Source organism: Typopeltis vanoorti, chromosome 8 (genome assembly GCF_054136105.1).
Source record: "Typopeltis vanoorti isolate ZY-2024b chromosome 8, IOZ_Tvanoo_1.0, whole genome shotgun sequence".
Lineage (NCBI taxonomy): Eukaryota > Metazoa > Arthropoda > Arachnida > Uropygi > Thelyphonidae > Typopeltis > Typopeltis vanoorti.
The window spans coordinates 63,233,446-63,253,845 of NC_143556.1; the positions used below are offsets into that span (position 1 = coordinate 63,233,446).

The 20,400-nt window shown below is 36.8% G+C and overlaps 1 protein-coding gene across 1 annotated transcript in view; it reads right to left on the reverse strand.

Annotated features, from left to right (window-relative positions):
• Pgls (6-phosphogluconolactonase) overlaps nt 1-16,266 on the reverse strand; it is a 55,520-nt gene extending 39,254 nt beyond the window's left edge. Inside the window, exon 1 of the mRNA XM_090396715.1 lies at nt 15,831-16,266. Within this exon, the coding sequence (XP_090252841.1) occupies nt 15,831-15,957 (127 nt within the window). The 5' untranslated portion in view covers nt 15,958-16,266. The remainder of the gene's footprint in view (nt 1-15,830) is intronic.
• Between the last annotated feature and the right edge of the window lie 4,134 nt (nt 16,267-20,400).

The window sequence follows — 20,400 nt, forward strand, 5'->3', positions numbered from 1 at the left end:
TATGATTATTATTATCCCAACAATCCCCATGGAGTCAAACGATTTATCGTGAGCAGTCCCTTTGTCATACACACAGCTCATCATACCATGCCTTAAATTCATTTAAATTCTCTGCAGACACCATACTCTCAAGCAATGCTTCCAATCATTCACAACTCTCCATTAAAAAAAATCTGCTTCTCACTCCCTTGTTTACAAACTCCTTATAAGCTTTAGGGATGTTCTCATCACATTTCCCACCAATTTATGAAAAACCTCTTCAACATTAATCCTATAACAACCTCTTACCAACTTGTATGTCTCTATCATATCACACTTCTTCCTCCTATTCAATAGAGTTTTAAATCATATCTTCTCAACCTTTCTTTATATTCAACATTCCAGATTTCTTTATATTCAACATTCATCTTACTCAAATACCTCTGAATCTTTTCCAGTACCTCTTCATCCTTTTGAAAACCAGGTGACCAAATCTGTGCACAGTAGTCTACATGTGGCCTAATCAAGACCTTATTACAAAGGAACCAGAATCTCTGTACTTCTACCATAATAAATTTAGTTTAATCCTTTATCCAAGTGTGTGCAAACAAAGTTTGCGCCTGAAAGTATCTTCAGGACTGGGGTAAAGTGGTACAACACCGGGCGACTCCTTACAAAGGTGGAGCAAGCTACCAACACTCCTATCTCAGTATCTCCCATAACACATCTCCTTGCGGATATGTATAATATTATGCATTAAAGGAAGGGCCACTACCCAGACTAGTTTCGACCTTTATTGAGGTCTCTTCAGTGGGAGCCAGGCCCAAGTGGAGATACCAAGGCAGAAGCATTAGCAAGGTCATCTCCTCCTATAGGAGCTGCCAAACGGTGTGCCAACTTTTTATTAAATTACTTTGGATTTAGAAAAAGATGTTGAAAGTTTATTTTTCACTTGGTCAGACTATAATAAATTTAGTTTAATCCTTTATCCAAGTGTGTGCAAACAAAGTTTGCGCCTGAAAGTATCTTCAGGACTGGGGTAAAGTGGTACAACACCGGGCGACTCCTTGCAAAGGTGGAGCAAGCTACCAAACTTCTACCAGTTGGTGTCCCCTGCATCATTGCCAGAATTTGTTGTGTTGTCCTTCCAATTTTGGCAATGTGTTTTCTAAATTTTAGATCATTATCCACCATCACTTCAATATCTCTTATTTCTTCCACTTCTAACACTATATCAATACCAAGTGGAAACTATATCCCATCTTTATTTTTCAAATTTTAAAACTTTACATTTTCCAACACTGTTGCAATATCCTTCACCGTCATAGTCCCTTTTTTTTTTTTTTACAGCACTTGTAGCTTGGTGTGTCCATTAAAGCAATGTTAGATTAAGTGTAGTCTAGAATCAGAGGAAAGACTAAAACAACTCTCATCTGTAAAGAGTACATTGGTGTCTTGTCTAATTTTTACGGATACAACACCAGTAAAAATGTACTCAATGATGAGCTGTGGATAAAGGGACACAGACTTACAGACCTTTGGGCATGTAGGCCTACTTGTCGCAGATGTCTTACCACAGTCTGTCGAGATATTCACTTACCTGTGCTTCAATGGAGCAGACTTGCAAGCTGTTCTGCCATGGTGTATTGATTATGTTTTGCTGTTATAAACAAAAATCTGCTTTCATGCTCCACGGTAGAGCAAGGGCAACCTCTCCTCTTAGTGAATGTCTGGAACATATTCTGTTGGTATGAAATGCTGCCCAAACACTGAATAAAATCAGTGGTGAGCTATAAGGGGCTCGCGCAAGCCCTTTGTTAAATTTTTCTCAAATTTGCAAGCCCCTTGTTCTTCTTGTTTAATAATCTTGTAGAACTAGAAAATACCACCGTGGAATGTATACATGCCACTACAATTGCTACTTTAAATTCATATGGATTTTCTGATAACTATATAAAAAATCATTTCATTGCATTTTGTTCTGATGGAACTAGTGTTATGTTAGGAAACAAATCAGGTGTTGCTTCTACAAAAATTTCCCAACGTTGTGATTTGGCATTGTGCTCATTTTTTACACTTAGCATTAGATGATTCGATAAAAAACATTAAAGAAATAAATCATTTTGAAATATTTATGGATAAATTATATGCTTTTTATCATCAATCACTAAAAAATCAACGAGAATTAAATACGATTGCAAAAGACCGTGTATTGAAATTTTAAAGATCGGCCGTGTGTTTGGATCACGATGGGCAGTGTTAATTCGCTGCGTCTTTGTTATATATATATATATATATATATATATATATATATATATATATATATATATATATATATATATATATTGTTATCTCGCTGTTTACCCTATATTATATCTTGTTCCACCTCTAAATAGCCCTCCTTCTAATCTACTGTCATGTCCTTAAATATTAATTCAGATTTATCTCCTCTTAGGATATTGGCAAAATTTATATTATGCTGTGCCAGCCAACATCCTATAACAGGGGAGACTCTTGTTCAGGGAAATAATTCCAAATTCAAAAGGGATACACACAATAATTATTCTCACACTAGCGCTGTGCAAATTCAGTTAGCAGTCGTGACTCGAATCTCACTTAAGCAATTATATCTAAATTCCTTCCCACCAAAAGGTTCTATTTCATAAGTGGTAGGTTGAATTCATAATCAGACATAAACTCAGGTATAAGGTACAAAACATGTTTATTGGAAAAACATAAAACATTTACAGTTAAGAAAATTCAATTATTCAATGGATCAAAATTTACTCTAAGTTAAGGTTCATACTAAATCACAATGAATCTGAGTATGCTAAATCCTTCAATTATGAAAGGATAACATTAAGTGTAAGCATAATACTACTAGGATATAATTCCTTTCACAAGTCATTCACAGAACACGCATTGAACACTTTCATTAATACTCTACCAATAACTATCTTATTTCTAAATTTCATTAAGCAAGCCTAGCCATTCACAATCAAAATACTGCCTATCAACAATTCTTGTTTGTTCCACAGGGTCTTAATTCAATCAATTCTCACTTAAAAGTTCTCTACTAGTGTCCTTTAGTTTACAGTATACACAAATTTCTTATTCTTCTAAGCGATTTTTAACATAGAATGAAAATCTTTACATTACCGGATCCTTTCAGATTTCATGCTGTCATCTCATGTAGATATGGGTTACCTTACTGTATATTCTTCGGCTGTCTTTTCACCTAGCGATGCACTACACTTTTCTTTTTATCGTTTCTGACTGTGGCGTGCTGTCTATCGCTCCGCAGGAAACTTTCTCCGATGGGACATTCTACTAAGGCTCGATTCTGCATAGGCTGTCATATCGCGATCAGTTCCGCTTGGAAATCTCGCTGTTCTCTAGAAAAGAACCCGCCGTCCAACATCACCATAGTCCACCATAGATCCACTACTCTCTCACGACTCGCCCGACAAACCTGCTAAAACTTGAATCCAGGAACCAAAGAAGAAAAAGCCCTGTAAAATGGCACACTTCGTCTTTTATTCACCCTTTTCAGGCGCCCTCTATTCGATGTGGTTTTCACCCACGAACCCCATCGTTCATGCCCCTTGGGTGATCCTACACTCTCCCTAATCTGTTAGGTTACATTATTCCAGGTAGCCGTTCTGACGTCATTTTCTGCGTAGGTATAGCCTCCATTGCTACGCTTGACTCATACAGATTATACGCGATTGTTCCGGATTACTACTTATAATTTTTCTCAGAATTTCATAATGTACTGGACAGCTTAATGGGAATTACAAATAACGTAACAATTCCCTTACACAATTCTTACTATTTTGACACAAATTTCTCTGCTTCTCATTTCAGTTATGCAGGAGTAACACTCACTATATGGCACACATGGACTACACATTATTACATAACATAAAATAATACTTCATAATTAATAGCTGATGTGCAGATATCTCCTTAATTAGTAGTAAATATCATGTTAAATCCTGAATAAAGAATTTACTTGTAAAGCTCTCCATTCAGGATCTAACAGCAGCTTGCAGTTTACGAACAGCTCTTGCTTTGTGGAGAAATTATCCAGCTTTATGCAAGCATTTTGCATCAAACGATAAATATAAGGGCTTTTTAAACCGACTTCTCAATTTGGAATTTTTTAAAGATCTAGCATTAATGATTGATATCCTACAAGAATTATCATATCTGTCAGAAGCTCTACAAAGTCGCAATATAAGTATTATAAGAGCTAAGTTAGGCCTTTTTTTTTTTTTTTTTTTTTTTGCTCGATGATGTGAGCCCTTTGTTAAAATTTCCATAGCTCACCACTGGATACAATGCAATGTTAGATTCCAAACATTCTGACAATATCAGTAATCCTGCAGCCTTCTTCAAGCTTTCCAATAATTCTTCCCCACACGAAGTCATCCAGATAATGTTTTTGAGACATTACAAGGAATCCAAGTTTGCAACTTTATTCCTTCATGAAAAGAGCTCCCTTCACACACAATTCGCTTAGTGCAGCCTTTTATCTTTTATCCAGTTGAGTGTTACCACGTGACCCCTTTGCATGCAATTTGAAAATCTGAATGTGTACCTGCTTTTTACTTGAAATCATCAGTTATACAAATTGCCACAAGCTGATTCGTCTGAATTTGTGGGTGTAATCTTCAGAAATATTGTTCGTCCTTAGGTTTTGGATACCAGTGTGTCAAAAGCCTTTGCAAAATGCAAGTACACTACTGTGTATCCATCTCACTAGTCCAATGCAGTTGTTAACTTATTGTAATAAGTAGATTACTAAAACATAATCTTCGTTTATCAAATCAGAGCTGTCCATCAAAGACAATACCACTGCTGTCAACTCCATTCTGGATCCTGGTTTTCACTAACCTCTCCAACACCTTAACCACAACACCCAATACACAGATTAGCCTATAATTTCGTGCTCGAGCTCTGTCACTTCCCTTATGAAGCAGTACAATCCTACCCTCCTTCCACTTCTTTGGAACTTGACCCAATGTAAGACTCAATGAGTTTAAACTCATGTTTGATAACCTGGTTGGCTGTGGGTTTCGATCCTGCCATGGCATGGATGTTTGTGATTGTCTTTAGGTGGGAGATGAATTGGAGGCCTGAAATGGCTTGAAAAAAGTTCTATGTTTTTGTCTCTAGAGCTTCTTAAACTATGAAGCAGTATAATCCTACCCTCCTTCCACTTCTTTGGAACTTGACCCAATGTAAGACTCAATGAGTTTAAACTCATGTTTGACAACCTGGTTGGCTGTGGGTTTCGATCCTGCCATGGCATGGATGTTTGTGATTGTCTTTAGGTGGGAGATGAATTGGAGGCCTGAAATGGCTTGAAAAAAGTTCTATGTTTTTGTCTCTAGAGCAGGGTTTCCAGACTATGTATAAAATAAATTAAACTACAAAAAAAAAAATATATATATATATATATACATATGTATAAAAATATAAGCCGAAATTTGAAACGCTTTTATGTCACTTTTTTGTCTTACCAGCCCGGAATTCGGGGGTTGAGCGCCGTGGCACCAGGGGGGGGGGGAGGCGGAGCTCCCCTAGTATATATATATATAAAATTGATAAAAATAGAAAAAAATTCTTGGTCCATCCAAGGTACAAAATGTACATAGATTTGCAAATAACTTGTGGGTGGGAGCAAACATAAAAAGCCAAGGCAGATGTCAACTTGCTGGCATATTCCTTCAAAATTATTATTATTATTGTGGTCGCCGACCTCCGATAGGAGATGGCACTCAAAGAAGAAGAATTATTATGTGACACCTATAGGGAGCCCAAAGACTCATCAAGGGAGGGGTACCTACTCTAAAACTCTGTCTCCACCCTCAATCCACCAACTACAACAAACTGCAACTACCATCATCATCATCTACACCACCGCCATTTACTGCCCATCACAATCACCACTAGTATTTTCACAGATAATCACAAACATCCATGCCCATGGCAGGATTCGAACCCGCAGTCTTTCGGCTGGAGAGCAGATATGCTAACCACTCTGCCAATGCGGCTGGCAAAATACGTGATGATATAGCATCAAGTCCCACAGCCTTATTAACATCTAATTTATTCAATTTCACATATACCTCTTGCTCACTCACAGTCAGTTTCTCCTCCTCCTCCACTGCTCTCAAACTTGCCATGATGTCACATTCATAAGGGTGAAAGACCTTTATGACCTGCTCATTAAATATCTAAACTATATCCTCTGCAGCAGTTATTCTTATACCATTCTCTTCAATCAATGTTATCATTTTTTTTTTTTGATCCATTAGTTAACTGCTGCTCATACCACACTTTTGCTAACTTTACCAACCTAGTCACCCTCTTTGCCTGTTCTTTGTACTCCTCATGGAATTGACTATTACTTCATGTTGTCTCTATAATGCCTTTCTTTCTCTGTACTGCATGCTTAATCTCTTCATTCATCCATTTCGCACCTACCTTATTTAATCTCCTGACCCCTGGAATGCATTCAGACATTGCTTCTACTGGATAGTTCTTGAATAGCACCCAAGCGGCATCGATCCTACATGGCAGTGTTCGTTTCAAGATTGCAATAATCCTGTGAGTTATATCCACAATTTTGTTATATGATATGACTCTTGAATTTCAACTTCCTATCTACTAAAACTCAAAGATTCTTGACCTGGTCAGTTTCTTATAGCATAATCAAGCCAATATAATATGCCACTGGATAGCTCATTACACAAAGTTCATAACTTTACTAACATTGAACAGACAGCCATTTTTCAGATGACCAAAATTCCAGCTTATTCAAATCATTCTGTAAGTACTCATGTCAGCATTGCGTTCCTGATCAACCTGCCTATTTTTGCATCATCAGCAAACGGTTGTATGTCACTGATAAATCCTTCCCAATATCATTAATAATAGATTATTATTTAATCTTTCCAAGGATTGATCCATGGGGTACACCACTGGTCACCTTAAATCTTGCAGACTCACATCCCCAATACACTACTTTTTTGATATTTGTCACTCAGTTATCCTCTTATCCAAACTAGTAATTTTTAATCCAACATTCAACAGGATTCTGCACATCATCCTACAAAGAAAAAATGGCATTGTCAAACTCTACTCAGAGCTCACATTGCCTGTAACCTGCAAAAAGAACTGGACACCATCAAAAAGCTGTGTACCTTAAAGTTTTAACCCTTGGAAGACCTAACACACTACAGACTTATAAGCTGATGCTTCATAACTAATGTTGAATATAGGGTTCAAACCCCACTGGTACCTCAGAATCAATCTTAAGCATCCTAAGAAAATACAACCTTGTGCATAAATCTTTTCTGTCAATAGACCATTCTTCTTATTACCATCCACCAAGAAAGAATAAACTTCCACTGCTGTCTCTTCTGGAAGTTTCTTTTTCTTTCTCTCCCATAGTCCTAAATGGACCATTGGGTCACTCATGGCTGGTAGGTGATATTTTTTGTTAGCCTCCTCTAATCATCTTGGTCTCTTGTTCTTGATGTTAGTTGAGAAAGGGAGGAATTTGTCCATTTTTTGATGTTATCAGTCCATTTTAATCGAGGTCGGCCCTAACCCTTGATCCCGGAACGATTCCTTCTAGTGCTTGCTTTGGAATGCCATCAGCCCTCTCCACATGTCCGAACCATTTCATCTGTCTTCTTCTGATGACTGTCAGAATATTTTCCCTTTTTCTCCCGCCTATTGAATCAATCAGTTTTCAGACATTTTCATTGGTTTCGTGAGTGGTATAGGGAATTCTAAAGTCTTCTGTAAATTTTCATTTCAAAAGACAGACGTCTCCTCTCATCTTCCAAGCATTTTTTGTGAAAGTCATCTCTGCTTTGGGAAAAGCACACAATTGAGAAAAGAGGAACACTATATCTGCTACAAGAAATCCCATAAGCTTATCCTGCACAACATGGAGCCAACACAGACCACACAATCCCTTAACCACCCAAACGGCCACATGGATAAAATATATAAAAAATATGCACTTCGTCTCCATAGTATTTCTATAATATCAAAAGGCTATATTAACACAAACATACAGGGACATACAGGTTAAGATTATGGACATACAGGTTAAGGCCAGTACGGTGGTTAATTGAAAATAATTCATATCCACAGGTGTCTTTTTTAAAATTTGCATGATTTACTTAAAGAGTTCCAAGGCTCTACTGTATTGCCTAAACCTGAATCAAAATTACATCTTACTAAAAGTCTGGGAGATTCTTAATCTTAATTTCTCTCTTTTTATACTACATTCTATCATTAATAACCTATTATCATTTCTAACATGTGAATCATACCTTGAATGTGAAATCTGATGCATTTGCTACTTATTTATTATCATTAAACTGTTATTGTGTTGATGTATTAAAAATTATTACCAAATAGTTACCAATGACCTGTAACAGCCTTGGCATCAAAGAAACCTAATTAATGCTGTGATAAGCAGTTAATGCTATCTGCATTGTCTGTCTGCAAGGTCTGTAAATTGCATGTATTTTATGGCCAATAAAAAATAAAGTTTTCAGGAAGAAAACTCCATCACTTTCATATGAGATTTACTAACTCACTTTTTGTTGAAGAGCTTTATGAAGAGGCTTTGGCAGCGTAGATGGGATTCAAATCCAGGTCTTTCCAACCAAAGAGCATTCGTTATTGACTGGGCAGCAAAGGCTCGATAATAGTAATAAAGAAACAACAATAAGCACTTACTATATATTGCCCTTGAGTTGTGTATGTACAAAAAAAAGTTTCTGTAGCCATTATCATGATGGATTATAATATAACTGAGTGTACCATTTATAACGATATTTTCAGTAAAAGTTATTATGGAACAAATTAATAGAATTAAAATCACTCATCCCCAGTAAAAGTAATTTCTTACCTATATTATCTGGGTAAGAAATTATATAGAAAACAATAAGTGAGAGATTGTTTTCCATGTAATTTCTATTAATGTCTATGTTTGGTGTCACCAGCTTGGATGGCCAAGTGGTTCATTCTCCAACAGCACGCTGCAGTTTCAAATCCAATTCTGGACATGGATGTTTATCAGTGGAAGATGAATTTCATCAAATAGTGTGAGACAAATGCCCCACTTATTGAAGGCTTGAAAAAAAGAAAAAGAAGTTCCACCATTTGGTCTCTCGAGCAGGGAGAGTTAGATTAATTACAGCAGTGGCAGAGTTTTCCTGCAAACAAGTCAGGTTTTTCATACAACAAAATAAGCAAAGTGATTGGAGGACATGAAATTAACAGATATGATAAACTACCCTCAAAGCCTCAATTTGTCTCTAGCCATAATACTAACACCAGGTTCCACAAAACAAATTTATATTCTGCCATTAAAAAAAAAATTTCTTCAGAATTTTAAATAGCAAACTCAACAGCCGGCCTGGTTGGCTGAGTGGTTAGCATATCCGCTCTCCAGCCAAAAGGCTGTGGGTTCGAATCCCACCATGGGTATGGATGTTTGTGATTATCTGTGAAAATACTAGTCGTGGTGGTGGTGTAGGTATGGTTTGTTGTAGTTGTTAAGAGAGAGAGTTGTAGAGTAGGTGTCCTCCCTCGATAAGTCACTGGACTCCCTGGAGGTGTCATGTAATAATAATAATAAACAGCATCAGAATTCAAATTGGCACCACCAATATATGTATTAATGAAAGAGAAGTGGAAATGGCAGAAAAATTAAAAAAGTACCACATGGACATAATTAGTGTTAATGAAACAAAGAAGGCAAACATAGGTGATCTTATAAATAATGACCGTAAGATGTTATATTCAGGCAACAATGATCTGGGAAAGGAAGGAATAGGTACAGTATTCAACACTAAACACAAAGATAATATTCTTTGTGATTAGTTCCAGCAATTTCAGGTAAAATAATGCAGCAAAACACAAAACACGAAAACATCAAAATGAGAACAGGACAATGAAACTTATTTGTGCCTACGATCCCACAAAACATTTCACTAAGGAAGAAATGAATTACACTAAGTTACACTAAAGAAGAATTTTTCAAGTCATTAGAAAAGACAACCCACAAAAAAAAAAAAAAAGTTGGTTCTTGTTGGAGATCTAAACAGAGCAAGTAAAAAATGAATACCAGCCATACAGAAATATGTTGGGAAAACTATGGGATTTCAGTTCAGAATACAGGATGGTCATCACTAACATCATGTTCTAACATAAAGATATGTACAAATTCTCATGAAGAGACGATACAAGAAATAGGAAAAGTCATATTAAGTTGCTGTTGATAGTGATATATTCATGTTGGTTTAGGACACAAGATTAAAAGAGGGAATTTGAATGAGAAATTATCACTATTTGGTTTTGACTAAGATAAAAGTGAATATCATATTGAAAAGAAAAATAAGAAAGTTTTCAATATGAAACAACTTTCAAAGAACTGTAGACTCAAATATATGATATTAATGGAGAAAAAAATGAAAGCATTTCAATAAGAATTGAACCTTGGAGACTCAGTGACATACTGAGAAAAAACATTGATTCATACCATTCTGGTTGGCCAAATGATTAGCATATCTGCTCTCCAACAGGCTGTGGGTTCAAATGGGCATGGATGGTTGTATACTTGGGGGAGAGATGAATTTCACTGCCTAATGCGAAATCATCCTTGGCTATTGGATTCCTGAAGTGGCTTGTCTGGGAATATTTCTATGGAAACATTTCACAATTGCCTGCAACAATCTTTGTAACTCACCTCTGGATCCTCTCCACTATTTCCTCATCACCAAAAAATCCAAGTGACCAAATCTGTGCACAACAGTCCAAATGTGGTCTTATTAATGCCTTATAAAATGGAACAATTACTTCCCTATCCCTGCTTGTCTGGATGTTCTTCAACAACCATGTAATTTGATGTGATATTATGACAACCTTTGCAATATGCCCTCTAATCTTAAGTTTTCTGTCCACAATAACCCCCAAGTCCGTTGCCTCATCAACTTGTTGCAGTTCAGTTCCATTAATATAGTGCACAGCATGTGATCCTCCCGAAATCTCCTATAACCGACAGCCTATTTAAGTCATCCTGCAAGATATCTACATCATTTGAATTGACTATCACTCTTCCCAATTTTGTATCATCAGCAAATAAGTGGATATTTCCTTTCAAATTATTTTCAATATCATTAATGTAGAAATTAAACAACAGAGGACCAAGTGCCAAGCCCTGAGGTAAACCACTAGTCACCTGCCTTCTCCTGGACTCAGCTCTTCGATTAACCACTTTTTGATATCTGTCCATCAGCCACCCTCTAATCCAAATCACCAACTTCGAATCCAATCCAATTTATGTAACAGAGTTCTGTGTAGAATCCAGTCAAATGCCTTTTGCAACATCCAGCAGTATCACTGAGTAAGGTTTTCCTTTATCCAACTCCACCGTTGCTTTATTATAGAAAGTAAGTAAGTTACTAAGGCAAGACCTACCCTTCACAAAACCATGTTGTCCTTTAAAGTATCATATTTCTGTCTTCCCAGTCCTGAATTCTAATTTTTATCAATTTCTCCAAAACCTTAACTACCACTCCTGATATACTGATTACCCTATAATTTGCTACTTCTGTCTTGGAGCTTCCCTTATGCAGTGGAATTATTTTTCCCTTTTTCCATTCTATAACTTTACCAGAACTGAGGCTTAAACTAAACAGTCTGGTTAGAGGAGGTGCTAATTTTCTAGCAGTTGACATTGAATCAGTTTAAGGCACAGTTGGATGAAAAGTCACAAGATCTATAAGCAGATTAGTGCAATATATGGGCAAGGGCAAAAGAAGAAAGGAGAAATCTGTTCACAGTTTTTTTTTTTTTTTTTTTTTTTTAACAGTTGAAGGTTGTATTCTTTGGGAAGGCAAAGTGGGAGAGGCTATTCCAAAAAACAAAGTAGATGAAAGGAAAGAGGAGGCAGTGAAGTTGGTTTGATAAGTTTAAAGTGGAATGTAAAAGGGTGTTGGTTAGGAGTGGCTCTTCTTCTAATGATTTTGGAGGCATGACAATGACCAATTCAGCAGAGCACTGTCCATGAAAGTATCTGTAAAAGAGACACAAGGCAGAAGTAGTGTCTTGTGTGAAAATATACACCAAGTTTTTTGACATCTGCAGGAGCTATAGTTTAAATGTGTTTGTGCTAGGAAAGATCAGAGCTGTAGGTCAGTCTAAGGAGGGCAATCTAATTGTGTTTAGATATATATATATATATTGAAGGTAGGGGAGAGGGATCTGACAGGACTGAGTTTTGGTGGTTGTTTACAAGGTCGTTTGAAAGTTTTTCACTTGGTTATACTATAAATTAAAGATGCCATGAAATTATATTCTTGGTTTAATCCTTTATCCAAGTGTAAGCAAATAAAAATTTATGTGTGAAGTAACATCATGACAGAGTACTTTTTCATAGAGGCTAATGACTTCACATTAATTGCCTTAGTATCCATAATACAATACACATATCCTTGCAGACATGTAAGGTTTATGGGTAAAGACATATGAGTAGTAGCCCTTCCCATAATGCACAGCATTATGGGAAGGGCTACTACTCAGACTGGTTTTGACCTTTATTGAGGTCTCATCAGTGGGAGCCATACCCAAAAGTGACACCCAAAGAATATAATTTCTAGTACAACCAAGTGAAAAAACTTTCAAACATCTTTCTCTAATCCAGAGTATTTTAGTAATAAGATGAGACACCTTTTAGACTACTTGTATATGGAATTATGACTTCAGCATTACTTCAATCTTGGTATCACTTCTGGGTCTGGCTATTGGGACACATTCTGATATTGCATCATTTAAGTATTTTTTAAATGATTCCCATACACTGTCGATATTCTTCCATTGAACTCAGTATACTCCGCGGTTGGTCATAACTTCCTGCTTTGAAGTTCAGCATGTAACCTTTTCTGAATGGAACATTGATAAAAACCTATTCCCAAGTGAGTACCGCATGATCACTGTCACTGACCTGAGGCAGAATAGTTGCATCTTTAATGAAACACCCTCTGACACTATAACAAATCTAACACTCTTTGATCTCGAGTTCCTTCTGCCACATGCTACTTGAGGAAGTTGTCTCGCAACAGCTCAATAAATTCAGTTTCATTCTTCTCAGGAGATTTTACTGCTACCCAATCAATATTTGGATAATTAAAGTCTCCCATTATGATTACACTTTTCACGCTCATCTTTTCTATTTGATGATGCATTTCTTCATCACTAGCAACTGATCCACCAGGTCTGTAACAACACCCCACTATGTAATTGATCTTGTTGTATTCCACCTCACACAAGATGGCTTCAAACTCACTGCCACATGAAATACTGTTAGTAGAAATACTACAATCATAGGTCTCAACTCTAACTGGATTTAAGTCATCCAATATGAATAGTAGCATACCCCTCCTCCTCTATCCAGTCTATCCTTCCTAAAAATACTGTACCCTTTACACTCAATGCCAGTTAGTATGTCTGATTCGGATAGCCAGGTCTCACTAATGCCTACAATCTGAGGTCTTAACATACTGACCAAGGCAACAAACTCTACCCCTTTGTTTCTGATACTCCTAGCATTTGTGTATAGACATAATAATCTACCTGCATGTTCTTTTGTATACTCTTGTCTGCAGTCTACATGACTTACAGATCTCTATTCTTCTCTAGTGTCTTATACACAGACATCTTTGCACATGTTTGATATGTCTGAACCAGACAAACACAAAGTCAAAATTGTTCTCTCCTCGTAATCATTTCCATGATAATGCCCATTCCTGTTATTAGCACAATTATATAACATTGTTACTTTTACACTCATATTCTCACCAAAATTATATAAATTATATTCCTCCCATTATAATTTAGTTTCCCTGACTCTCTGTGTTAGGTCTCATAAACTAACATCCATTCCTTCTACATAGCCTATGCATCGAATCATTTGCCATCATAGCCTTTCTTCTTAATTCATTTTTATTATATCGAGGATGCCCTCTTGTCTTCATTGATTTCATTCATTCCACTGATTCAGGAGTGGCCCTCTGAAAATTCTTCAGTATCTACTCTATAAAATCCCTTTAGTAGCATTATGCACATTAAAAGGCTGTGTGCTTTACATTACAGATATTAAAACAATTGATGTAAAGTCATCAGCCTCTATATACAAGAAGCCTAGTTGTGAAAATACTTCACACAGCAAATTTTGTTTGCTTGCACTTGGATTATTATTATCATTATTATTTGACACCTCCAGGGAGTCCAAGAACTCATTGAGGGAGGGCCCCTGCTCTACAACTCCATCTCCACCATTCAATCACCAACTGACCACAACTACACTGCCACCATCTGCCACCAACCATCATGGTATTTTCACAGACAATCACAAACGCCCATGGCGAGATTCGAACTTGCAGCCTTTTGGGTGGAGAGTGGATAGCATATAGGATAAAGGATTAAACATGAATATGTTTTCTTGGCAAGTATAATAATACTAGTATAACTAAAAGGCAGCGAAATCTACAAGTTCTATACAGACCTGATTATAGTCATAGAGGTATAAAAGGTTATGTAATCATTATTCTAAATTTATCTAATTTCTCTAAATTATTTAAATATCTCTAAATTTTGCTTCGTATTCAGGTAGAATAACTTTTATTCAACTTAATATCAATGATTCCTTAACTTATCCCTTAATAATTTGCTGGGCCAAGCTATAACATACAAGAGGTTTAGCCGTTATATATATATATATATACGAGGGGAGGAAGTCTGGAAAGTTCTGATAAACACCTAGAACAAAAATGATATTAAAGCAACTGCTTTAACCACAAGAAACAATATACGAACATATAAGAACATAAGTTACCTTTATAACTCTGCTACTAGTATATTCTTTCTTGTGGTTAAAGCAGTTACTTTAATATCATTTTTGTTGTTGTTATTATTATTATTATTATGTGAGACCTCCATGGAGTCCAAAGACTCATCAAGGGAGAGTGTGCCAACAGCATCGAATGATTACTCCCCTTCCAACTACTAACCGTGCTCAAACTTGCTTAAATTTTTGCGTGAGCCATTAGTAGCAGAGGCTCTACCAATCGACCAACCAGAGGTCATCCCTGGAAACTGTATAAAGAGGGTGTGAGCAGGGGAGCGAGAGGCAGGTTTTTTTCATGCAGAGTTGTAAATGATTGGAATGCCTTGCCAGAGAGTGTGGTGTCTGCAAAGAGTTTGAACGTGTTCAAGGCACTGTATGATGAGCTGTGTGTGTGATAAAAGGACCTCCCTGATGAGTCTTTGACTCTATGAGGTCTTGGGGGAGTAATAATAATAATTAATAAATAAATAAATAAATATATATATATATATATATATATCCGTTCAGATGAATGGGAGTCCTCTCCCGTATGTTTTAAGGTTGGAGCTACATTACACGACATAATTGCGCTATGCGAGTATTATGTTGATTAACTGCATGTACTCTTCGATAGTCTGCATTTTTTTTGGGGGGGGGGGCAAGTTCCTGGGAACACAATCCTGTCTCTCCTGCATGAAACAGGCTCATCTTCCGATTGAATGTTCTTATAAAGGAGGTTCTTTATTGTGGGTGTTTGGAATTTTGCAATAATGCTTTTATTATCTTCCAGATCTATTTAAAGCAGTCAGAAGACATTCGTAAATTTTTCACGACTTCGAATTATCGTAAAGAATCAACAAATGCAGAAAGTATTATAAACAATGCATTCCAAAACAGAATATGAGTGAAAATAAATGGGCAATGTTACCTGACAAACCAACTTTAAAGCATCCTTCTCGTTTAATAGCTTCATCTGCCTTCTTCTCAATTAATTTGGCAAGTTTTAGAATCACCTCTTCTTCTGAAACGCATACTGATACATCACATTTGCCCATCACAAAGGAGAATATATAAAATATCACTTAACCGAAAAATGCCGGTACCGCTATCTATTATGCGATTATAACAAATAGGTCACTAGGTTGTTCATGTTCTGATTTTTAAAACTTTGGTTTGTTTTAGGAATGACGTAACCTATGATATACTGACTTTCATTTGAAAGACATGCTTGAAAGAAATTAGACGAATTGTAGTCAGCTTCTACGTGACAGCAATACCGCCTAATATATTAAAGTACATTATTAATTATATGGTTATAGTAAATTAAACTCATGTGACAACACACAACTCTAAGTTTAAAAAAACAAAAATGCTACGTTGCCAGCGCCATCTAACATACAGCAAACACGAAGGAATTGACAATAAATTATTGACTGTAAATTATGGATCTTCCTTTTCCACTTGGTTGAAGTTAAGTGGATTATTTTAAAATACGAAAACTAACTAAGACAATGAGTATTATATGTTATCTGTATTAATTTTGTGTTTTCTTCTGCTACTCATGCCTATTATATAAGATGAAAAAAAACCAACACAGAATCATAGGCCGAACAAAATTAAAAGAAAAATCAAACGTATAGGGAGTAGGCGAGGCCGTTTTAGTCCTATCTTACTTTTGGAGACTGTGGGCAGTTCAATCTCCACTGGTAGCCAGTCAAAGATAACTGGCCCAACGCTATCAATAAGTTAATTGCCACGCAGTAAAGAGTGGACTAATAAGTGCAACCATCTCGTGCTCCCTAATCCTAACACACTATTTTAATTTCTGAAAATAGTGTGGGTTCAACGGTCGATTTTCTTGAATTTACGGGACGAAAAATTCGAGTTTCTTTAAGGGAGAAAAAACCCGCTTACCAGTGCCAGAGATCGACTAACTCGGGAGCCGGTCAGAAAGGGTTAGAAAATGTTCCTCTAGTTGGCGCCTAGACTTGAACCCAAGCCTTCATTCGTGCAGTCAAGCCCTATGGAGTTTAAACGCCACTTCTACTGAACTACATAGGCTCAACAAAACAAATAAAAAACCAGGCCAAACAAAATAAATCCCATGACACCTTTTCATGCACTGAAGGAAGTAGACATCATTCTCTCGTCTCACAATTGATGAGATTCAAATGCATTTTCAGTATATAATTTAAGGAAATTACAACGTACTAGGATATACATTAAAAAAAAATTAATATATTTCAATATTTCGGCAACGTCACGGTTGCCATTTTCAAGAACTTAAGTACAAGACACGTGCACGCAGGCACAACAAAACAAGTAAGTGAGGAAGAAGTAGGAAGCTATTATTACTCATAAAGTACTGATTGCGCCCTCTAGCGGGAAATGTTGGTATTCTTGGGCAATTGGGCCAAAGGTCTTCTGATGTAGGGAAACCTACATCAGAAAACCAGCTCGTATTCAATGTAAAGCTAATCACACATACTATCCCCGAAGCAGACTGTATCGAATCGCACAAATGCGACGGCGCACACTACAGGCGTGCCAGACCGCATTGACCGTGCTTGTGACCCCACGTTTCCTAGAATAGATACCTCCGTACTTAACTCGCGCTCGGAGGTTTCGACAACCGTGGGCGGTTGAGTCAAGGCCAGTGCGCGGTGGCTATAATAGCACAATCCACATGCCAAATGAGGAGTGCCTAATTTTCAAACATGTTTAAAACCATTCCAGGATCATATTAATTTTGATAATTTTTCACAGAACACTTATTCACTTTCCACAGAACACTAGTGTTCTGCAGAACATAGTTCGGGAAACCGTGCTATAGACAATGAATATGGCAATTGCAATTTCTCCTCATCCATTTTCTGCCCACTCCTGGATGAAGGCTTCTTCCAAAATCCTCCATTGTCCTGTTTTGAGCTTTTCTAGCCACTGAGCTGCTATCATGTGTCTAATCTCATCCTCCCGCCATCTCTTTGGTCTTTGTAGCACTACTTGCATCTCAGGGATAACATCCAGATATCAACTTTGTTCATTTTTGAGTGTTATTTCTTACAGTATGGCCTGTCCATTGCCATTTGAATCTTTTGAGCTCTGATTCAAGAATTGCGCTTTCTACTTTCAATGATAATACCGAGTAGTTATCTTTCCATTTTTTTCTGGGCAGTCCCAAACTTGTTGATCAATATTTTAGTCCATGTCCACGTTTCATTTTTATATGATATGTACCAGAAGTGTATACCACTTTCGAATATAACCTAACTGGTGAGGCTAAAATTTATTTGCTGCCAATATACATTCATTGTTTCTTCTTTTTTTTTAATTCATCCATCTTTGTGCATGTCAACCGTGCATTTAAAATAATTAGTTTTTGTTTATTTTTTATTATTAACTTGCTTATTGGGAATAGTTTAGTATTTTTTTTGTTCTGGATATACCTAAGCAACATAGCAAGAAGCAGCATTTAAAGTTCATGACATGATCCTGGAAAACCTCATTAAAAAGCTTTCATTGCACTCTACACAAAGCTTTCCTTTTATAATTTTTGAATGAGTTCAAATCAATACATTTCAAGACCAAGAATAGTTAGTGGACAATAGAAATTATTATTTTTTTTATCATTATTATTATTGCATGGTGATGTTTGAGGGCTTATTGCAGGAGGTCATTCTAGACCTCACAATGCACTATCTACCACTATTTAATAGTATTCTTTTGTCTATTAATTGCTTGTATTCGATGTCCTATTTCTGGAGGAAATATACTAGCTTCAGTTGGGAACCTTATTTCCGCATGAGACTGGCTAATTCACCTTCAATTGAAAGAGCACATATAAAGATCCCTGTCATTATGATGATAGTCGAATCCAAGTCTCCTCCAATCATGGAGTTTTATGTCTCGCGGTTCTAACTTGTGCAATGGAGACGTCTTACATGTGAAGAGATTTCATGCAAAAGAATATAGACACAAATAAAATCAAAATCAGCTAATGCCTTTTATTCCCTTATAGGGAGTAAGCAAGGGCTTTTAACTCTTTCTTGCTTTTGGAGACTGAGTGGACAATACAATCTCCAGTGGTAGCCATTCAGAGATAGCTGGCCCAAGACTATCACTAATTATAAGCAGCAACTGATGAAGAGATGAGCAAACAAGTGTTGCTATCTCTTGGTACCTAACCCTAACAGGATATGTTACTCTCTGAAATGATGTGGGTTGAACAGTCAATTTTCGTTAGTTTGAGGGAAGAAAAACCCAAGTTTCTTAGAGAAAACACCCATTTGTCCATGCCAGAGATCGACTAACTAGGGGCACCAGTCTAAGAAAGGCTTAGAAAAAGTTCCTCCAGTTGGCGACTAGACTTGAACTTCGGGTTTTGAAGTCTATTTTCGGGATGCGTAGCGCAGATGATGCAAGTGCTACTTCGACTGAGCTATGCAGGTACAGACACAAATAAATCATCATGAAATTGATACCCAATTCTTTGACCCATTGAAGGTGAATTTGTTTGTATGTTTTTTTCCAGGAAATTGGCTCTGCCATGCATTATCAGTAACAGATTTTGGATTGTACATCTCAAAGCATTATAATCTATAAAATCTATTTTAACCCACACCTGGTGGAGTGATTATCTGGAAATTTTTGTTTATTTATTTACATATTTTAGATAATTTTTTCTACAATTCTCCAAGGTTGCTTCCTCCAAAATATTCTTTGATTAATTTTGTCTTTCACTGCTATGGGGTATTTCTGTCAGTTTAATAATAATTGTTATTCACTATAATTCTCTATCGTTTCTTCTATCTGATATCATTATCAAGCTTTTTTAATATGCAATGCATACCAAACTAACTGGATTAACAAACTTATATTCCGTTCTTTCCATTCTCTTGAAATGTGTGACTTACATTCTGCCAACTAATATTAAGTACAATTAGACAAAATGAGAGGTGCATGACACATTATTACTATTATTACGGGCGACTCCAGGGAGTCCTTAGACTCATCGAGGTAGGCCCTAAACATCATGTTCACACAACTATACGACATTCTCACAGTATCTATCATACCTTGCCTTGAACTCACTCACCGTCATAGCACCCACAACAGACTCTGGCAGCTTATTCCACTCATTTACCACTCTAAAAGTAAAGAACCCAGTTCTAACACCCCTGCTAACCACACTCTTACCCAGCTTCCATAGGTGTCCCCTAGTTCTCCCACCACCAGTCCTAATCTCAAAAATATCCTCTGAATTAATCCTATAAAAACCCTTCAGCAATTTGAATGTCTCAATCATATATCCTCTCTTCTGCCTATCAACCAATTTCTGCAACCCACAAATCTTCAACCTGTTCTCATAAGGTTCATTCCATAGACCTGCTATCATCTTGGTCACTCGTCTCTGGATCCTCTCCACCTCCTCCCCACCAAGAAGAAACCCTGGTGCCCATATCTGGGCAGAGTAGTCTAGATGGGTCTTATCAAGGCTC